At 48.9% G+C, this 21323-nt stretch overlaps 1 protein-coding gene and 1 long non-coding RNA gene across 3 annotated transcripts in view; one reads left to right on the top strand and one right to left on the bottom strand.

Moving 5' to 3' along the window:
- Positions 1-816: 816 nt before the first annotated feature.
- LOC121139746 lies at positions 817-1767 on the bottom strand. The gene is made up of 2 exons (XR_005876661.1): positions 1552-1767; positions 817-995 (listed from the first exon to the last, which is right to left on the bottom strand). It is a non-coding gene; the product is annotated as an uncharacterized LOC121139746 (long non-coding RNA).
- A 183-nt stretch (positions 1768-1950) lies between these two features.
- Itpr2 (inositol 1,4,5-trisphosphate receptor type 2) overlaps positions 1951-21323 on the top strand; it is a 394738-nt gene continuing 375365 nt past the window's right edge. Inside the window, exon 1 of one of the 2 annotated variants that reach the window (XM_040743611.1) lies at positions 1951-2363. In XM_040743611.1, coding sequence (XP_040599545.1) covers positions 2272-2363 — 92 coding nt within the window. In that variant the 5' untranslated portion in view covers positions 1951-2271. The remainder of the gene's footprint in view (positions 2364-21323) is intronic. The other variant, XM_040743610.1, reaches the window with a different exon arrangement.

The raw sequence follows: 21323 nt of genomic DNA, 5'->3' as shown, positions 1-21323 counted from the left end.
AACTGGACTCCTGTCCTGGGCCTCTTGGCCCTACTCCGGGTCAAGGCTGTCACTGGGAGCCAGAACTTGGGAACCCAGCCTGATTCGTCATCTGTTTGTCAGCGTAAATATTCACACACTCATTTGTTCGAGTTGCCCTGACTTTGGGGTAAGGGAAGACTTCGGGCTTTAAGCCATCAACTGTTGAGCACCTGCCGGATGTTAGGGAGGACCATTACGGAAAGCAACGTGCAAGTCCCTGGATAACGGATGCCTCCTTTCCTGGGCCATCACCTCAAGACTTTAGGACTCAGGGTCCATCTTTAGGAGGTTCCCAACACTAATGTCATGAACATAGACAGGATGACTCCTATCACGTATGGGGCACCTCTAACTTACTAAATTCTTGTTTTCTGTGCACAGCGCCAGACCTGTGGGCTTAGGTGGGAGCACGGAGAGGGAGAGACAGCCGGAGAGTACACGGACAGCTTCCTGCCGGGAGTCCAGGAGAGGTGGGGCTTGTCCCACACTGAGACTCTGCACTGGCATTTCCTGTCTGTTCTTTGCTACCTCGCAGGCTTTCTAAGCACCTTTCAGTCCAACTATCTTTTGTTTGTTTGTTTGAGACAGGGTTTCTCTGTATTGTTTTGGAGGCTGTCCTGGGACTCGCTCTGTAGACCAGGCTGGCCTCGAACTCACAGAGATCCGCCTGCCTATCTTTGAATCGTAAGGCAAAATGTCACCACTAAACCCTGCATTTTGGTCAGCTGTGGTTTGACTTACGCCCTTGCCCATCCTCTCTCTGCTTTTCCACATCCCTTGCTCTATGCGGATTGCTTGCGCAGCATTTTTTTATTTTTAATTTTTTAATTGAGGGAATAGTGTCCCAACCACCAGGGTGTTCTCCTCTTCCGTGTCTTCCACAGGTTAGGAACAAACACTTCTAAAACGGTGCTGTAAGAGGTCGACCCACGACCTCCGTCTCCCGGGAGGGCCACAAGGGCTGTCTTCAGCTCCTGGAGGTGGAATCTACAGTTACCCTCACTTGGAATTACAAAGCTCAGCCCTGCTGAACTCTCACTGCCAATGGAGACCCACTGAGGGTCACCATGTTGGTCACCGCGGCAGCTGTGGCCGCTGGGTCCTTCTACCCAGCCTTAAAGTTGAGAAAAATCCGACCCAGTAACACGCTCCACCCGAGCTCTCGCTCCCTCCCTCCCTGCCTCCCTTTAGCATCCCCTTCTCATCTCTGCGACAACTTCCCCACCCAAACACGCATCGTCCCCGACCCCCCCAGATTTCCACCGTCTTCAGGTCGCGGCATCGCGCGGACGCCACCGTGGCCTCTGTGTCCCGTCCTCCCCCCTCCCCCGCCCCCAGCGCTTGCAGGCTCGCGCTCTCCGCGGGACAGTCGCCGGACCCGGACTGTCACCTCGACCGTCTCTGCGCGGCCCAGGTCCCGCCCCGTGCACAGTGGCGGCTCCGCGCGCTCCTGCCAGTCGGCGTCCCGCTTCCACCCGAGCGCTCGCTCGGGCTGACACTTCTCCTCTAACCCGCGGCAAGCCCCCTTACCTGTCCCAAACGGGGACTGTCGCTGCGCGCTCTGGGTCTTCCCCTCTACGCTGGCTGCGCCGCCCCCCGCTTCCCAGCCCGGCTGGGTCCCTCTTGAGCCCTCTGGATCGTGTTCCCCTCCCCGCTTCCCCAGTCCCTCCAGACTGATGCTGCGCACCCCGGGGCCGCCCCTCCAAGATCGCCGGAGCCCAGAGCCTTCGTCCCCGGCGGGGTCCCGGCCGCTCCTGCAGCGCCGCCCAGCGTGGTTCCTGAGCCTCTGTCCCGGCCGCTGCGGTGTGGCCCGGCCCCGCCCCCCGGGAGCTGGCCCCGCCCCGGCCCGGCCCCGCCCCCGGCCGCCCAGGCTTGATTGGCCGCGCGCCCCCCTCCGGGGCTCCTCCCCGCCCCCTCGGTCCGTGGGCACCGCCACCTGGTCCGCAGAGTCCCCCGAGGGGACCTGGAGGCTCCGCTCGGGCCGGGCGCGCACCGCGGGGACTCGGAGCGAGCGCGGGCCAGGGAGGAGGAGCGAAGGTGTAGGACAGAACTTCGCCAGGAACAGGAAACCTACGGCGGCGGGGCAGGGGCGGCGACGGCGGCGCGGGGGCCATCGCGGTGTCCCCAGGAGTGGCCTCGCTGCCGCGCGCCGTGGCTGAGCCGTTCGGACTCCTCGGACCCCCAGGGGTCCAGATCTCACCCTTGCGCGCCGCGGAGACAGCGGGGACGACCCCAGGAGCTTGAAGCAGCATGTCTGACAAAATGTCCAGCTTCCTCTACATTGGGGACATCGTGTCCCTGTACGCGGAGGGCTCAGTCAACGGCTTCATCAGCACCCTGGGGTAAGTAGGAGGCGCCCTGGGCAGCGCCAGCCGGTCCAGGTCTCTGTCCCTCCCGCGCGCGTGGCGCGCCGTCCCGGGTCTGCGCCTGGGACAGCCCCGGGTCCCCTAGATCCCCGCGCTCAGGAAGCGGCGAGCGAGCGCTTCTCAGCAGCTTCGTAATCTCCAGCCCGAGACACATCCGAGAAGAGGAAGTGGTTCGCACGCCCCAGACAGGCCCCGCGAGGCTGCCTTCCCTGGCGTCTCCTGCCTTGTTTTGATTAAAATGTGTGTTCTCTCCTCGTCTTCCCCGCGGCCCTTCTCAGCGCCCGGCTGCAAAGAGGGCTGGGTTGGAGTCCCTGGCGTCGGCCACGAAAGCAGGCGATGTTGCACAGTGCTAATGTGGCGTTGTCCCGCTGGAGGAGATCACCAGCCCCTCTTCGCTGAAGTAATTTCCTTTTGCCCTTGCCAAGGGAAGACTCACCCCTTTGGCTTTGCCAAAACCGGCCTCGTGGGCAGCCGGGGTTCTAGAACTCGGATCTTCTTTTTCCCTTTCCATCCCCCTCGGCCCAGGGAAGCGAACTGCAAGGCTCTAGAGATTCCAGTTGGTGTGTGCACTGGGGAAACACATATGTGTATCCTACAGAAAGCCGGCGTGCTGGTTAAGTGGGGCCTATTCTGATTTCTAGAAATTCCCTACGTAGCGGGCATGCTGATGCACAGTTAATTGCGCCTTGCGATATATTTTAGTGCGCAGGTGGGTTTTGGTTACTTCACAGACTCTGGCTCTTTAGACTCGATTCTGGGAGACTTGTGGCTGGTGACTGTTTGCTGTTAAGTCCTGTCTCCTGGGCTGTGACAGTGTTACCTGCCCATTGCCTTCCCTGGAAGTCACCAGTGGCGTCCTGTTCTTTGTGCATGTCCCCGCAGACTTGGGGGAGGAAGGCCGATTTGATTGCCTATCTCGTGTCCGTCAGCGTTACTCCTGAGATTAAAGTGTGGAAGAATTCAGTGCAAGTGTCGAGCTGTTCCTGAGACAATTCATGCTCCCAGTCCAGTTTGGGTTCAGGACAGCGCTTTGCCGAGCTTGCACTTGAGCCTTGACGGACATGGAGGGTGTCTGCCATTTATAGTAGCTAAAAGGAGGAGGGGGAAGTCTAGAAACAGAAGGGTTTGGCTGGAATTCCCACCCTTTGATTCGCAAACCTTACATCCCTGGGCAGGCTATGAAACCTAGCTAAGCTTCCAACTCCTCAGTCTGAAAATGGGACTCAGTGGTTTCTACACAGGGGTGTGGGGTCAAGTGCTTAGCAAAGCTGTAATGACTGCGCTCACCGGTTAATTAGCTGATGCAGTAATTATCACCGCACAGACCAGAGAAGAGGTCAAGGACTAGGATAGGATGGACTTGGTTTCTGCAGGGCCACTCAGCAAGGTCAAATGTGGGTAACGTACAAAGCAAATACTGCAAGGGCCGAGGCGGTCAGCTCCCACGGCCCTGGAGCTGTCTCTAGGCATTGCTGAGACGAGACGAGACCAACCCAAGAGAAGCCTTTGTGTGTCCAAAGCCAGAGGCCTACTCCTGCCTTCGGCTCCTCGCCAAGCATGTGCTACTCTGCTTTCCTGTGACTTCAGACAGAAAAACCAGCAGGAGTGCTGGGACTGTGGTGTGCTCAGTGGTGTCACAGGCACCTGCTGTGCTTAGGTTTTCCTGCTGTCGATTTGAATGTGTCCTCCATTGGCGAAATAATAGTGTGGAGGTGACTGGCAAGGCAGAGTCCAAGTTGAAGAGTCTTGCACAGGCTGCCCTGGGCGGAGCTCGCTGATTTGATTGCATGCCTGTCTCTAGACTTCTCGGAGGCATCAATGTGACTGCTCCCACTCCGCGCTCTGGTATCAGCAGGTTTTCAAAGGGCGGTTACAGAAGTCATTGCTGATGTCCCTAGATAGAATTTCCTGGCCCTTGGTGAATGATGATCCGAGGGCCCTCCAGAGCAGCCCAGCCATGTGGACTTCAGTGGGCTCTGCATGCGTCTAAATCTTAAGGAGTAAGACAGAATTAAAGGTCCTGAGGCATCTTACTTGACAAGTACGGGCATCTTTATAGCGTGACAGTTCATTCTGTTTAGAAAAGCATGCCGCTTCTTTCACACTTGGGAAATATCTGATAGTGTTCAGCCTGAAATGATTAATTATCGTATCAATACAAACAAGACTGTGTGTGAGATACTCAAGCAGTGTAAAAGCTTCAAAGATGCTTCCAGAAAATGCCTGGCACATCTGACGGGGCTTAAGTTATATGGGAAATCATTCTCATTGATTTTTATTAATATGCAGTTTCAAAACTAGGGTTCTGTCTTACAAATTTTTTTCAAAATTCAGGAGTGAAAAGTTTCAACTGTTGAGAAATAATTACATTTAGTTTTGTAGTGGCTTAATTAAGGTCCTGGAATATATGGCCAGTGTCCCCTTGTTATAGCAAAATACCTAAGATTATCAGTTTACAAGGAGGCAGCATTTTTGTCCTCACAGTTTGGGCTTCTGTTCTACAGTCTATGGATTCTGTTGCTTTGGAACTACAATAGCGTAGGTGGCAGATGTCTGTGAGCAAGGGAACAGGGTTGGGGCATGCCACCAGTGACTCATCCCCTGCCCTGGGTGTATGTGGTGTGGTGTGTGTGTGTGTGTGGTATGTGTGTGTGTGTCTGTGGCCTATGTATGGTGTGTGTATGTGTATGTGTATGTATGTATGTGTGTGCATGTATGTGTGTGGTGTGTGTGCATGTGTCTATGGTTTATGTGTGTGGTGTGTGTATGTGTATGTATGTGTGTGGTATGTGAGTGTGTGTGTGGTGTGTATGTGTGTGGTGTCTCTGTGTATATGTGTCTGTGGTCTATGTGTGGTGTGTGTAGGTGTGTATGTGTGTGTGTGTGTGTGTGTGTGTGTGCTGCACATGTGGAGGTCAGTGCCTTTGCTGGAGATTTTGTCAGCTTAGGACAAACCACAGTCACTTAGCAAGAGGCAACGTAGTTGAGGCGTTGTCTCTGTCAGATTGGTCTGGAGGGCATTTTCTTGATTAGTGATCTATGTGGGAAAGTCCAGCCCCTGTGTGTGTGTGTGTGTGTGTGTGTGTGTGTGTGTGTGTGTGTGTGTGTAGAGTGGACCTGAGGCAGGTGGTCCAGGGGAGCCTAAGACAGCAGGTCGAGCCAGCCAGGGAGCGCCAGCCAGCAAACAGCTTCTCTGTGACTTCTGCTTCAGTTCCTGCCTCCAAGCTTCTGCTTGAACTCTTGTCTTGACTTCCCTCGAGGATGGACCATAACCTGTGAGCCACATAAACCCAAGTAGCTTCATGGTTAGTGTTTCATCACAATATCAGAAAAGCAAGCAAAGACAGAAGCTTTCCACTTTGGCCCCCTGCCCAGTAGTGACAGTTGCTAAGGACTACACCTGTAGCACATGGGCCTTCAGGGGACAAACTGGGACAATTATTATTTTGTAGGTTCTATTTTTTTTTTGGTGGGGGTGGTTTTGAGACAGGGTTTCTCTGTGGCTTTGGAGGCTGTCCTGGAACTCGCTCTGTAGACCAGGCTGGCCTCGAACTCACAGAGATCTTCCTGCCTCTGCCTCCCCAGTGCTGGGATTAAAGGTGTGCGCCACCACTGCCCAGATTTGTAAGTTCTTTTTATTATTTGCTTGTGGCTGTGCATGGTTAACTTTTTAGGAGTCTTTTAAAATCAGCTTATAAAGAATTAGGCTTCATTATGCTGTCTTCCAAACATTTTTGTTTGTTTCTCTTCCCCCATTCCTCCCCTTGCCCTCCCTCGTGCCCTGTCCATCCCCTTTCATTCCACACACGATCTTTTCACGCGTGATTTCAACGTGCAGGGCTTTATTTAGCCCCAGCTGAATACAATATTTTTTAACGTCTTCTACCTTATTATCTTATGTGAATGGGTACTTTGCACGTATGTGTGGGTGTCACATGTGTGCAGTGCCTGTGGAGGTCAGAAGAGGCCACTGGATTCCCTAGAATGGGAGTCACAGACGGCTGTGCGCTGCTGTGTAGGTGCTGGGAATCAAACCCCAGTCTCCTGCAAGAGCAGGCCCGGTCCCTGGAGCCTCCCAAGTGACATCTTAGCCAGGTGATTGTTGGAGAGTCCCTTCCGTGTCACGGTGTAATTGCTAGAGATTTTAGGGCTGTGGAGCCAGAGAACAGCCGTCTCCCTCTCTCCGTGTGTGCTGCTGGTCTTCACTCACGGGTCTTTGTGTGCACGCGGAGCAGAGACTTCTCCATGAGCTCCCCTGCTCTTCCGCTCCTGGCGTCTGTTGCGTTAGGCCTGCCACTAACTGGCATGTTCATACCGTGTGTCTCTTTGCAAGTCAGCCGCCTCGTTCTTGCCTTGGAGAGGGGGGAGAGCGGGCCCTGCCCCCCCTCCCCTGGAAGGTATGATACAGTCGAGCTCAGGAGACAAATGAAGACTGTGAAATGAAGATGGAGAGGGAATAGCTGTATTTCCATACGTAGAACTGCAGATTTTCTCCAAAGGTCAAGGAACTACTGGGGTGAACTAGGCTAGAGCTCAAGCTCGGTAATGGAGACGGTTATGTGTGTCCAGCCACACTCACGTGTCCCTTTGTAGTACTACGCATTCCAGGGAGTAGCTAGAATCGAGCCACGCAAGTCTCTGCTTCCCATTTTTACCTCTTGTCTCTCGGGTACTTCCGGAAGCATGGTGGCGTTGGCCGACTGGAATCAGGTGGGCTGTGGCAGAGCTGGCTTTACACAGCACAGATGTTGGTTTACAAATAAAATTTTGCCTACTCTTAACATTTTTATGGCATGAGTAAGTTTTAAAGGCTGTTATCTGGAGTGTCTGCAGTGGGGTAAACACTGTGGTTTTGTTTGTTTGTTTTTGTTTTTTGAGTTTAACTCACTCCTCATGGCAGCACTATCCACAATGAGTCTGGTAAGCTTTTCAGGGAGATTAAAAGTAGAGTTCTCTCTGGAAGTGCATGTGTGCTGCATGAGGCTGGAGGGAACTTATCCCATCGTACTGGGAGAGCTAGTACCCACGAACCAATATCACTGGCCCTTCAGTGTGGATTTAAAGTCCCTTGAACGTGTGGCTGCAAATATCCACGTTTCCCAGTTTTCCTTCGAGTGGTGTTTATACCTTGGAAATGGGGTTTTTCTCTGTGTAGCCCTGGCTGTCCTGGAACTCAGCTCTGTAGACCAGGCTGTCATCAAACTCAGAGCTCACAGAGATAATACTGCTTTAGTTTTCAAATTGTTTTGCAGTTTGTACATGTCCACATTTTCTTCCTTTCATCCCTCTTTTGTATGTGTGTAATAACTCGTCTGTGGGGTGGTGAGATGGTGAAGTGGCGGGTGGCGGGGTGGCGGAACCAGCTGCAGGTTGTCCTTCCTTCCCTGCCCACTCACGTGGTTTCTGATTAGGAAGTGAAAAGGTGTGTGTGTGTATGATTGCATTTACACATGAGCATTTATTTGTATGTGTGCATTTCAGTCATTGCTGTCCTAATGAGAACCTAAAATACATAGCCAGCTATGGATGTAGTTGGTAGCCACACGTTAAGGGCTCAGAAAGCTTCCTGGTGACCAGCGGTTGGCGATCTGACCTCAGCCAGTCTGAGTAGTCTCTTAGAGTGACAAAAACAAACAAAAAAAAACAAACGAACAAAAAAACCGTTCAACCAACATATCTATTCACTTGTTTTGTCTTCAATGGTAGGCATGAGGTGGGTCGCGGTGGTTCCAGTTCCGGCACGACTCCTCCAGGAGTGGGCTTGAAAATGCAGACTATGTTGCTCCACCCGGGGCCCCTTGAGTTTCTATTTCTTGGTTTAACTTTTCTTTACTGTTGTTTCGCTTTTAATGCTGTGGAGATAGGGTTTCACTCTGGGGTCTGGGGCTGGCCCCTCACTCAACAGTGATTCTGCCCAAGTGCTGGGTTGGAAGCAGGAACCATCACATCTTACATGATTTTTCCCCTCTGGGAAGCATTCTGTTTTTGCGATTTAAAGATGTGTAGGTTTGATTCATTTCTTTTTAAAATTTTACGTATGTGTGAGTGCCTGTGTGTGTGTGTGTGAGAGTGCCTGTGTGTGTGTGTGAGAGTGCCTGTGTGTGTGTGTGAGAGTGCCTGTGCCTGTGTGTGCGCGCGCACCATGTGCATGCCTGATGCCAGGAGAGTCCAGAGGAAGGCGTCAGATCTCTAGGAACTGGAGGTTCAGATGTCTGCGAGCCACCGTGTGGGTGCTGGGAACTGAACCTGGATCCTCTGGAAGAGCATCCCAGTGCTCTAACCACTGGGCAATCTCTCCAGTCCTGGACGCTGTCTCAAACCCAGAGGTCCCTTCGTGACTCACATGCAGCCTCCGGACTCTCACTTGCATCAGCGGCTCAGCGGGCAAACGGCCGTGCCCGCTGCCTCACGTGCCCAGCACCTGGTGGAGAGAGACAAGATCAGAGGCTTCTTATCAGGGTCTGAGGAACTGCAGCGCTTCGCACAGCCGCTCCCTTTGGGCTGTTTTTGTGTGACCGGTGAGGAAACAACAGAGCGAGTGCGGACGGAAGACCGCGGACCTGAACTGACACACTCCGTCACAGACCAGGGCGTGCCGTCGCAGGCAGTGTGAGGACATAGCTGTGAATTTATAGGACAGGTTTACAGGGCAAACGATAACCCTACGTTTCGCTTAATCAATAATTAATACATTTTGGGGGGCAGGGTCTGTATAGTATTAAGGATTCTTTAGTTTCTTATTACTCTTACTCAACAGTGCTTACTTTGAAAAAAATGTAAATAAAACATTGTCCTAGTCACAGCCGGTGGAGGAAAACCTCAAATTAGACAACACAGCCATGGTTATTGTTTAAGCTTGGGTCCTAGTTGCTATTAAGGTTTTAAAGTGTAGCATGGAAAATGTTTGTCTGAGCAGAAGTGCTGAGCGGTTGTGATGCCTGATTTATTTTGTTAGGGCGACTGTGCAGTCCGCCTTGTTTTCCATGTGTTTCTGCAGGTAAGACACACACATGTGGTCATCAGTTGTGTCAGTAATCGTCACACTAAGCACGGGTCTGCTGTTGACTGGACCGGTGTCTACAGCTTCAGTTCACGGCAGTGTCTTGCTGGCATGTGATTGAGATACACCAGGAGTGTTTTAGTTGACTGTTTTCGAAATGGAGGAGTGAGCGCTCTCCAAACTATAATCAATAAATGGTTAAGGATAGCTCGTTACACAGAGCATTACTTATCCACAGATCTTCAGTCTTGAATTGAGGGTGAGTTAAAGGAGCAGGCTGTTGAGAATAAAAAAATCTTTAATGATAAAACTGTAAATGTGCTATCATTGAACCAAGTTCATGTGACTGCCCTCGTAAAATGCTTAATGCTGAAGTGTCCCATGGATTGGTTGATTGCATCATTCATTCATTCACTCATTCATTCACTCATCCATTCATTGTCACTGAGCCTTTATGACAGGCTAGGCTTTCATACTGAAGAGAGGGTGCAAATCCTTATCTTAAAAGCTGGCTTCCCTTTGGGACATTTGGTGGGGATCTGTGGGGACATCCAACATCTTTGCTCTCAAGACTAGAAAGCAACAGGTGCTTTTGTGTCTTTTGGATTCTTTTGTTTCCAGTATCAGACAATTTCTGAGACAGAGCGAGGCCTCTGTGAAGCCCAGTAGGGTGTTTCATGGGTAGCTGCAGACGGACTTAGCAATGGGCACTGGAGATGGGATATTACAGCCCTGCCAAATGCCACGTGAAGGTTAGAAACTATGTCACGGGGACTTGGAAGAGCCACATTTCTTCCTGTCCTGAGGGTCTGACCTGGTTGAGGGGGCTTCAAGGAGGAGGTACAACGTGAGCTCAACTAGGCAGGCTCCTCAGCATGGACGGACACCTGTGTCACTGTGACGCCCACGGTCCATGGCACATTCTTGACGCTGTCTTCTTTCCGTTTTCAGAAGTCAGGGAAATATTTGCTATTCATTTTTGTAGCTCTCAAAGTTCCCAAAGCAAATATTTTGATGTTGTTGAGGCAAGCAGAGAGTGAGGAATAATCTGAGAATGTTTTTCATGCTTCACCCGGTAGGGAGGTTTGAGCTTGGTTCAGACCCCCTGTGTCTGTCACGACGTCTTCCAGACGTTGAAGCATATGTTGGGTTTACAGAGTCCTATGGCTATGAGACTGGGACCTGGGAGCCTGGTCAGGAAGGAAGGATCTGGAGTGTCTATAGACTGTGCACCCACTTTGTGGATTCCAGGCTTCTACTCTGTTCTCCCAGGTCTCCAACTCCAGGGTTGTATAGCGGTTGCTTTCCCTATTAATTGTCTCCAGCTTCTCTGAAGCTTTGGAAAAAGAAAAAGAATTTTCATCTAAAACAAAGTGTTTTGTTTTAAGGTAGAGTCTCATGCTGTGTAGTCCAGGCTGGTCTTAAACTTGGAGCCATCCTCCTGAGTGTTGGAATTATAGGCGTGTACCACCACACCCGACTTAAAAGCCCCCTGCCCCTCTCATTCATTCCTGCTTCTTGGTTTTGCTTATTTTAAAGAGTGATGGAGGTCACAGATTCACATGAATGCAGGGGAGGGTGAGGGAAGTAGACACGGCGTAATCTAAGCTCCTATCTAAATTCTTAGAATTCAGATACACGTTACCAAGGTCCTATCTGAAGTAAGATGTTTGTCACTGTTGAAATATCACCAGAAAAAAAATTCCCTCCTTGCTGATTGTCAAGAGCAGGACTTTTGTTACGTGCAGTCATTGCTAATCTACAGTGGAGCCCAGAGAAGTCTCGCCCACACCCTGTGGCTGCTTGCGGAGGCCACCAAGAGCTTTCCCTGCACAGCATCTCCTGCTGAAAAGAGGAACGAACACTGTGTGCAAAGTGCACATGGATCCTCAGGGCTCACCGTAAAGAGGCCAGAGGATCAAATAGGAAACAAATCTAGCAGAAGACTGAAACCTTAAACAATCCTGAAGGTTGCTGTCCGTTGCCTGGATAAACTGGCAGATTGAAGTGTCTCATTCCCAAGGTCTTGGAGAGTGAGATGGCTTCCAATTCCTGTTTGATATCCACATTTAATTAAGCCATTTGTGAACCTTGCAGTGAGTTGTCTTGGTAACTCTGGGTAACAGTTTATGGGACCCCTTGCGCCCCGACTCTCACTGTCTGATCTTAAAAGACACGAAGGGGTTTGTCTATCATGCTGCTCTCACGCTGTCTGCTGGGTAAAGCTGGAGCATTGAATGGCTGGCTGGAGTTAGGCTCTTTGTTGGCAATAAACAGAAACCATCCCTGGCCAGCCCAAGAGCAGGAAATGCCTTCAAGGACATTTAAGAAACTCAAGGCACTTGAAAGGAGGGTTCCTAGTGAGCCACAGAGAGTCCAGAAACATGGCCACGTTTTCAATGAATAGCATCATGAACCTTCATGGGGATTTAGTAGTTACCGTATTCTCTGTCTTTCATGTTAAGTTTTTTTTTTTGGTTTTACGAGACAGGGTTTCTCTGTATTGTTTTGGAGGCTATCGGTCCAGCCTGGCCTCGAACTCACAAAGATCCGCCTGTCTCTGCCTCCCGAGTGCTGGGATTAAAGGCATGCGCCACCACTGCCCGGCTCGTGTTAATTTTTTAAGATTACAGACTAGCAGAATTCTTTGGATTAGGTAGGAGTCACTACTTGTGGTGGCTAACCTTGGTTGCCAACTTGACGCAGCTGAGAAGATTAATTAAAGACTTGCTATCATCAGATTGGCTCGTAGGCATGACGATGTTTTTTTTATAGATAATGATAGATATAATAATGCCCAGCCCAGTGTGGGCTTAGCCATCTCTAGGCAGTGTGCTGGGCCTGTATATCAGTGAAGCTTCAAGCGTTTCCTTGAGCTCCTGCTCCAACTTCCCTCGATGGTGGTGGGTTGTAACATGTTAACTCAAGCAAACTCTTCCCTCCCGGAGCTGATTTTGGTCATGGTGTCACAACAACAGAAAAACGGCAGCTGGAACATAACATGCCCAGGAGGGCAAGTAGCACTGCCCAGAGCCAGCTAGCCTCACCGAGCTAAGCTGGGCTTTCTGCTACTCCTGGGGCAGGGTAGCATAGGCCACGGCGGGAAAGGAACTTGGCCTGAGTGAAATGCCACAACTTCTAGGCAAGGAGAGCTGTGGTAAACATGTCGGGTCTCTTGAAGTAAATTACGACACAGCACATATTATATATTGCTTGATATCTTGGCTGCCTTAAGTGTGTAATCAGCTCAGGGGCAGCAAGTACGTACGTCCTCAGTGTAGGCCAGCCAGGACTTCTGTGTGTCAGAAACCCTGTCCCATTCAGACACAAGTCTACATCCTCTTTGCTGTTCTTGGTCACTTTTGAACTCCTTTCTATCTCTAGGAATTTGCCTATTCCAGGTGCCTCACGAAGGCGGGTCATGTAATAAAATAAGTGAGTGACTTATTTTATGTCATAACACCGCTAATGAACGAATGTGTGTTACATTGGGATGTATGTATTTTAAGGCAGCTAAGTGGCTGTCAAAATCAACTTCTTCCTGGAGGGGGAAACCCCATCAGTGTAGCTGTTCTTATGAAGTCTTTGAGATCACCAGACAGTCTTAAGAGTCGTGGAGTTCTCACAGTAGCTGGTGTCATCCCATCTGGCTGTTAGAGGCCTTTAAAAGCCTTTACGTGGCAAACTTACATCAGGAAAAGTAACGCACGCGACCTTTCTTTGGGGGTTTGTATGCTATAGCCACAGTAAACAAAGTTGATGCCTTCCAAGTTCAGTTTTGTCTCTACAAGCTTGGAGAGTGAATTTTTGAGCACTCCCAAGACTATTTCTTAACTGAAGTTAGCCCTTTGTCTTAGTGGATAATGCAGAATTCTCCCAGGGACAGATTTTTTTTTTTTTTGCTCTAACTCTAACTCGTCCAGGAAGAACTTCCTGACACCAAACTCAGAGAACAGTTCAGGTGTTAACATGCAATTTTAGAAAAAAAAGAATAGTAGGATGTGTTTCACTTTGTAGCCTTTATTTTTAAGATTCAAGTCATTTAAAGAGACAAATATCTAGTTTTTTTAAAACTAATTTTGATTATATCCATTGATGTGTTTGGCCCACATGTAAGAATTTGAAATTCCCTAGCACTGTGTTGACTCGTGTTCTTGAAGCCTCTTGAGTTCAATACACAGACGAGTTATTACACACATGCAAAAGAGGGATGAAAGGAAGAAAATGTGGACATGCACAAACTGTAAAACAGTTTGAAAACTAAAGCAGTATTATTTCATTACCTGGTTCTATCATGCTATAATCCTCTATGAGAGATATTTAAAAATGTCTTAATATTAGAAATCTAAGTTTGGCTTTGCCAGGTGTGGTGGCACATGCCTTTAATCCCAGCACTTGGGAGGCAGAGACAGGCTGATCTCTGTGAGTTCGAGGCCATATTCTACAGAGTGAGTGCCAGGACAGCCAGGGCTACACAGAGAAACCCTGTCATGAAAAACCAAAACCAAAACCAAAACCAAAAAAAAAATTGTACTTTGTAAAGACAACTTAACAAAAAATCAGCTGCCCAGGTCCCCACCTCAAAGCAGTGATCCAAAGTAAGTTAATGATTTAGAGACTGGTCTGGTGTGTTTAGAGAGCATTCAGGGTCATTGCTAATATCAGGGACATGCCCACTTACACCTTTGCACTGCAGGCTGATTTTTGTCTTTCTTTTTGGCTGTGTTTTCTAAGAGTAGGGAATGGAGAAGGTAGTGGGAGGGATTGACTTCTTCGGATGCTCCATGGTGACTTGGAGTGACAGACCGTAAGAGACATTCGTTTAAAGTCAAACCAACAGTCAAAGCTCTCTATGAAAAAACAAACAAACAAACAAACAAACACGCCAGTAAGCATAGCCAGGGCTAATGAGCAAGGGTTTTTATTTGCCTCCTTCTCTGTTTACCTGCCAGCCATGCCTGGGGCAGCCTCTTCCCAGGTCACCTGTGAGTCCTTGCTGTCTGCTGGGGAGAAGGGAAGAGTCTGCCTCCAGCTCTGGTGGGGGATCCACTCAGGTCTTTAAAGCCCCAAGCTGTGTTGGGAGCATAGAGAGTTCTCTGCTGGTTAGAGGCTCAGAATCAGCAGGTGATTAAGTCAAGTGTCCTAGAGGAATTTTGACAGGTGGTAATTTCTTTGGCAGTGAATACCCTGAAGGTTGGTTCATAACCACACTCTATGCTTGATCCTCAGTACCGGAAAAAGTAAAAAGACAAGAAGATCTTAGCACCTCTCTCAGATACCTTCTTTAAAGCAGGGGTCATAATAGGCGTCTTTATTTTAGTTATTTAAAATATCTGTGCGTGCGCCCCTGCGCACATGTGCTGGTGCGGAGGCCAGAGGTGATCCTCAAGTGTACCGCCCACCTTGTCTCTGGCACCTGGGGCAATTAAATAACACTGCTTTAGTTTTCGGATTGTTTCGTAGTTTGTACATATCCACATTTTCTTCCTGGCTGACTTTGAACTCAGGTCCTGATGCTTGTGTGACAAGAACTTTGCCCACTGAGCTACTTCTCCGGCTTATATCCTAAGAAATTCTAAAGAAATACCAATAGGGTGGTGTAATTTGAAACATATGTAGCAAAATGAGTGCATGTTAATACCAGACTCATCAGGTTATGCCTACAAAGTCTTTTTCCCCTTCTTTCTTACTAGCAGAGGACTTTAATTTGTGGGTGCTCTCCTTACCCCCTCTGTCCACGCCCCTCCCTCCACTCCCCTTTTCCCCACAGCTGGCAGTGGTCACAGACTACATTTCAGCGGAAGAGGATGACCTTTGAGGAAGGGTTAGCGCCTCACTCTCAACAGGTGTTTGCAGCATGAGCGTGGGAAGATAGCATCCTGGGCCGTGGAGAAGAGACCACTGTAGCTGTACTCCAGATGTTACCAAGGCTCCAGGAAAGGAACCTGCTCTCCAGGTGACCTTAAGTCTGACCTTAAGTCTGCCTCTCCTGTATTCACCTAAGAAAAGGTGGCGCCGCATGATGGGTGGTCAAGGGCCTAGACGGATTTGTAAGCAGGAGAGGGAAACTGTTTGCTTTAGAATAGTTAGATTTAGTCTAGTGCTGAGAAGAAGGCTGGGAGAGGAGGAAACAGTGTATGTGTGTGTGTGTGTGTGTGTGTGTGTGTGTGTGTGTGTGTGTGTGTGTGATATGGCATGACAGTCTGAACCAGCCACTTGCCACAGAGGCTCTGAAGGGACGCTGCCTCTGCTGTTTCGCTTTACATCTAGGAAAACCTTGGGAATTTGGACACCCACCGCTGCTTCTGAGGCTCTCGTACCCTGCAAACTGAACATACTGATTTGAGCGAGGCTTCCATTTGCTCACGTCTAGATAAAAGTGTCATCAGTTCTCAGCGTGGCTCCATGTTTTCCATGTTCTGTGCTCTTGCGCTCACTCAGGCACAATGCCTGAGTTTGCTCCCAGTTGCCTGGACATTCCGAACTTCACAGGACGTTTCCCCACCGCCCACTCTGTTTCCCTTCTTACCTGCCTGACTGCCTGTAATCTGCTCCTCTTTCAAATGTCAGCTGTGATTTGTTTCTGATCTCCAGACTCTGTGAGGACAGTCTGTAAGTGTATTACAGTGGTGGTTTTAATTTTCATTCTTTTTTTTTGTTTCCCTTTTGTATGCATGTGTACATGGTCATGGTGTGTGTGTGTGTGTGTGTGTGTGTGTATGTGTGTGTGTGTGTGTGTGTGTGTGTGATTTTGCGATGATGCCAGAGGTAGATGTCAAGTGTATTTCCTCAGTGACTTCCATCGTGGCTTCTGAGGTGGAGTCAGTCTCTCGCTGTGTCTGGAGCTTGGTGATTGGCTGCTAGACCAGCTGCCCGTTGAATTCCAGGCATCCTCCTGCCTCCACCTCACCAGTGCTGGGATTACTGTCCCTTGCTGGCCACCTGGATTTTTTTTATATGGCTTCCAGATATTCATGCTAAGGTCCTCCTGCTTGGACGGCAAGCACTTTCTCCCAGCCCTTGATTCTATTTCTGTGAGTACTGAGTTGTCCTTATTTCTCCTTGTAGATTTAAACAAAAGGGCAGAGTCTACCATCCGATAGAACACATCCAAGAAACACATTGTATCAATGCCCAGTAGCTCTAGCGTCTGATCCAGACTTCTGCCTTAGACAAGTCTGGCTTCAAACTGTGCCTCTACTCATTATTCTCACGGAGAGATCCTCGGACGCTGTCTAACCCTGACACCTAGATTTCCTTATCTGTAAAATGGGATGCTGGCCCTATAAGGAGGTCAGTATCTCTCGTCTTGCTATGAGATCAGCTCCGAGCAACACAGGCCTATAGCACCGGGCACCTAAGCAATGAAGCAAGTGCACGCTGTCTTTTAGTCTTTGTAAGATCATAGGCAAATGAGCTGAGCTGAGCTCACGCTCCAGGGGTGCTGGAAGTGGTGCCACCTCATGAGCTGGTGTTTACTTAGCTGTTCAAAGTCACGCTGCCTTATCAATTATTTGTTTTGGTTTTGATCTTTTTCTCTTCCTTATGCCGCCAGTGTACATTTCTAAATTGCCAGTGCTTGGGTTTATCTTTCTGTTCTGGTCTGATGCATATTGTCCTCTGATGTGTTGGAAAACACCTGGATGTATGAGTGAGGACAATAACTTCGCTTGCTGTGTGTACACTGCGGTATGCTCGCATCCCCACCCTGTATTTCCTATGGCTAGAACGCTCGAGTTTTGTTACATTTTAACGGTATTTCCTATGGCTAGAACTTTCAAGTTTTGTTACATTTTAACGCTAATGCTTTTTACTTGCTAATATTTTCCCCCTACCAGAATATAGTAATGAAAGGAAACATTTTAAATGTATTGCTTTATCCTTTTATTGTGTGTCTGGCTGTGTGGACATAAAACATGTGTAGAGGTCAGAGGACAACTTTGTGGATTCATTTTTCTCTTCCTGCCTCTGTGTGGGTTTTAGGCTTGAACTCTGACAGCCAGGCAGGGCTTCACAGCAAGTGTTTTTACTCACTGAACCATCTGGCTTGCCCCTGTTTTGTTTTACTTATTGAGATAACATGCACTTGTTTGAAGCCATTAGGATAAAAAAAAAAGCCATACCTGCCCCTGCCCTGCCCCGGTATCTCTGAACTTTCAGCTTGGCCAATAATTGGGAATTCTGATCAAAACTTCTGCTACTGTTAGGGATGAGCAAAAGCATTTATTTATGTAAGTTAATAAGATAATTAACCAGTTTGCAAATATATTTATTTAGGAAAAAGTGTGTCAAGTTTTAACCAGCAACTAATTCAATTATAATACTTCTCTTGGAAACACTAGTGAATCTCAGGCAAAATCACAGGGGTTTGAGAGGGACTTACTCCTGTCTCTTAGAGCTACCCAACCAGCAAATGTCACCCAGGCTTTGACAGTGGCCGGGGAAATGCTTTAAAGGGGACAGAGGACATTGCTAGTCTGTGTGGAGTACTTACTGAGTATGCACTGAAGGCTGGGGGGGGGGGTTGATCCCCAGCAAGATGCAAACCAGGTGTGGTGCGTGTCTGTGGTCCCACTCAGGAGGCTCAAGCAGGAGGATCAGAAGTTCAAGGTCACACTTCACTGAGTCTCAAACAGCCCAGGCGATGTAGGGAGTTTGAGGCCAGCCTGAGCTACTTGAGACCCGGTGAAAGCATTTTGTAAAGTCTTGCTTGAAAAGTTCTCTGTGAGCAACTTTCTATTGGCCTACACCATTTCTTATGGAGAGCTCTGAGGCAGGAGGGGCTGGTAGGCGTGTCCAAGACTGACTGGTGATAAAAATGGGTTTGAAAACTGCCACACTTTCAAGCCTGGCAAAGGATGAATACATCTGAAGACGCTAATTTTATCAGTCACATATGATTTGGGGCACAAGAATAAGAAAATCCCAGTCAAATTTCCAACTAAAAGGATTTTGTGGTGAGAGTAACAGAAAGTGTGCACCCAAACTGGGGAGAGGAGGGGGGCGCTGGCTACTGCTCCGCAGGTGTTAGCCTCATTTCAGTCAGGTGCTCTGTCTATGGTCTCCTGGGGCTGCTGGTAGCTTCCTCCTTCCTCCTCTTCTTCCTCCCAGAAGTGATGAGTACCAGAAGCTCCAGAATCAGTCCGTACACAGTGCAGTCACCCGAGTGACGGCTGCTGCAGTTAACTCAGGCAGAGTTGAATCTTTTAGCCTGATGTTGAGGCCGGAGGATGAGCTGCTGGGGCTGCAAATGGGGTGTGGTCAACGAGAAATGGGAGAAGAGGTCTTCTCCATCCTGCAGTGAGGACTGGTGGCAGGAAGGAGGGGCTGCAGCGGTGAGCAAGCAGGGGTAACGCCACGCCCACCGCGGCCAGTGCCTGAGCCCCCAGCCCTCAGAAGGCTGAGGTCTCTACGTCCTTAGGAAACTCTGCAGCCACCAGTTACCCAGCTCTCAGGGTTCTTCTTCAGGTCACTGACCCCTGGGGCTCTGTTCTAGACCTGCTTTAGGGGCCATCTCCTGATGGGAGTGGGGAGTGGTCTGATACTGACTTCTCAGCCCCTGGGAAAAGCCTAGGTCTTCTGAGCTCTGCTTTGTCTTCAGCCAGCGGAGAAAGGTTTTCAGGGTGCAGAGGGAGCCCAGTGGTTTGCTGTGGTCAGGGATGTTGACGCCTCACTGCTAAAATGGAAAGCGTTCGAGAAACAGCATTTTTCTAAAAGTGTATTGTTGATTAAGCGTTTAATTCTCTCTCATTTGTGTGTGTTCCAGTGTGTGTGTTTGTATGCATGTGTGTTTGTGTGTGTGTGTGTGAAGCAGAGACTGGCCACTTTGCCTGTGATTTTCTTCCCTTTCTCTGCAGCTCATCATAGTAACTAAAAGTTCTTCCCTGCCTGTCTAAAATCTAAATTCCACACGCATGGCAGTGTGCTGTCCTATGGCCAGCCCCCTGGCAGAAGCCTAAATGTTGACAGAAACCTTGCTAAATAGCCTAAGTTTTCTTTAGCAGGTATGGTACTTAAAAACAATTAAATTAATCTATTTTTTTGAGAATATCATACATGAGTGCTGTATTTACGTAATTTTTACCCTTCCCTCTCCCCACTCCCATGTCCTTCTCAAGACCGTGACCTCTTCTTTTTTTAATTAGTCTTCGAACTTTGAGACAGTGAACGGAAGCTTCTTCAGAAAACACCCCATGTCCCCTCACTGGCGGTTGCATTCCCTGAATTTCTGGGTGTCTAGATTTAGACACATAGACATGTGTGATTTTCTTTTTGGTGTTCTCTGATTCCTGGGCTTTGAAGATACAGCTGGGCCAGTTTCTGTTTTGGTTTAGTATTTATTTATTTTATTTTATTTTTTTAACAACCAGTGAAGTTTAAGGCTGTACCTCATTTCCTCTCTTTATTTCTTGCTTTAAAATGGGGGAAATAAAGGAGACTTGAGTGATCCTCCGAGTGCTGTGATTGCAGTGTGGTTTGAAAATAACTGCCTAAAACAATCTATTTAGTTTTGTAGCTGGAGAGATGGCTCAGCAGTTAAGAGCTCAGGCTGTTTTTGCAGAGAACCTGGGTTCATTTTCCAGCTCCCACATGGCAGCTCACACCCACCTGTAACTCCAGTCCAGGTATCCAATGCCTTCTTCTGGCCTCCTGGCACATACATGCTACATACACACGCATGCAGGCAAGCAATCATACACCTAAAACAAAAATAAGTAAAATTTTAGTTTTTAGGTAGCCAATTATTTCTGCTTTCCAAATATATTTCTGTATCATCAATAAGCACAATGTAAAATCGAGAACTTAAGGGCTGAAGAGATGTCTCAGCAGGGGCTGGGCAGTGGTGACACAGACACACCTTTAATCCCAGCGTCTGGGAGGCAGAGGCAGGCAGATGTCCGTGAGTTTGAGGTCAGTCTGGTGTACAAAGTGAGTTCCAGGACAGCTAGTGCCGTTGCACAGAGAAACCATGTCTCAAAAAGCTAAAAAGCCAAAAGAAAAAAAAAGTGTTTGTTGCTCTTGTTGAGGGCCTGGGTTATGCCAGGCATCTGACAACCACCTTTAACTCCAGCTCCAGGGGGATCTGATGTCCGCTCTGGCCTCCACAGGCCCGCAGGCTCATGGCGCACATTCCAAGAAGAAGAGACTCACATCTGCATAAAGACCTACTTAGAAAACTAAAAAGAGAAAATGCTGGGTGGCCAGGTGTAGTGGATCATACTTAAAACAAAGTAGGCATCCGAGGGTATGCTGTGTCACTGACTTAACTCTGAAGGTTGGGACACTAGGAAAGAAGTCAGAGGTCTCTCATTGCTGTTACTGGCCGGCTGATCCAGGAGGAAACCAGTAAAGGGCAGGGACTCCTGTTGGTGACACTGAGTCCAGAGGGAGCTTGGGGGCCATGCCCCCTCACATTCCAAGGGTTCTTATCCTTCATGCTAATCTCCCGAGCCTCCTGGCGGGAGATGCCACATCAGCTTCCGTGGTTGTGGCCTTTCAGTGACAGTGTCCTTAGTGTGCGATTTACAGACCCCTGGTCGATGACTTGTCTGTCTTCTATGGCGCGTATTTTCTCATCTAATTTGTAGCAATGGGTGGCGTCGTGACTCAGTGCCCAAAGCTAAAAGAGCATAAATGAGGGAGGTTGGAAGTATTGGTTTAGCAGAGAGGTTGACCCTGTCGTGAGTCTGCTTTGTTCCTGGTGAGTGCCTGTGAGATGTGGTGCCTGTGGCAGGCTCTCCCTTTTTCAGTTAGAATTTTGGTGGGAAATCTTCACAATGATTAAGGCCAATGAACCTTAAAAGCAGCGTTTAAATTAGAATCTAAAAAAGTCCATTGAAAGGAAGGGGATACGAGGGGTTGGGGAGATGGCTCAGTGTTAAAGTGCCTACTGTGCAGGTGTGGGGAGCCTTGTTAAAGTGCCTACTGTGCAGGCA

The sequence above is a fragment of the Mesocricetus auratus genome, unplaced genomic scaffold (genome assembly GCF_017639785.1).
Source record: "Mesocricetus auratus isolate SY011 unplaced genomic scaffold, BCM_Maur_2.0 Super-Scaffold_100001, whole genome shotgun sequence".
NCBI lineage: Eukaryota > Metazoa > Chordata > Mammalia > Rodentia > Cricetidae > Mesocricetus > Mesocricetus auratus.
This window is presented reverse-complemented; position numbering and strand designations above follow the sequence as displayed.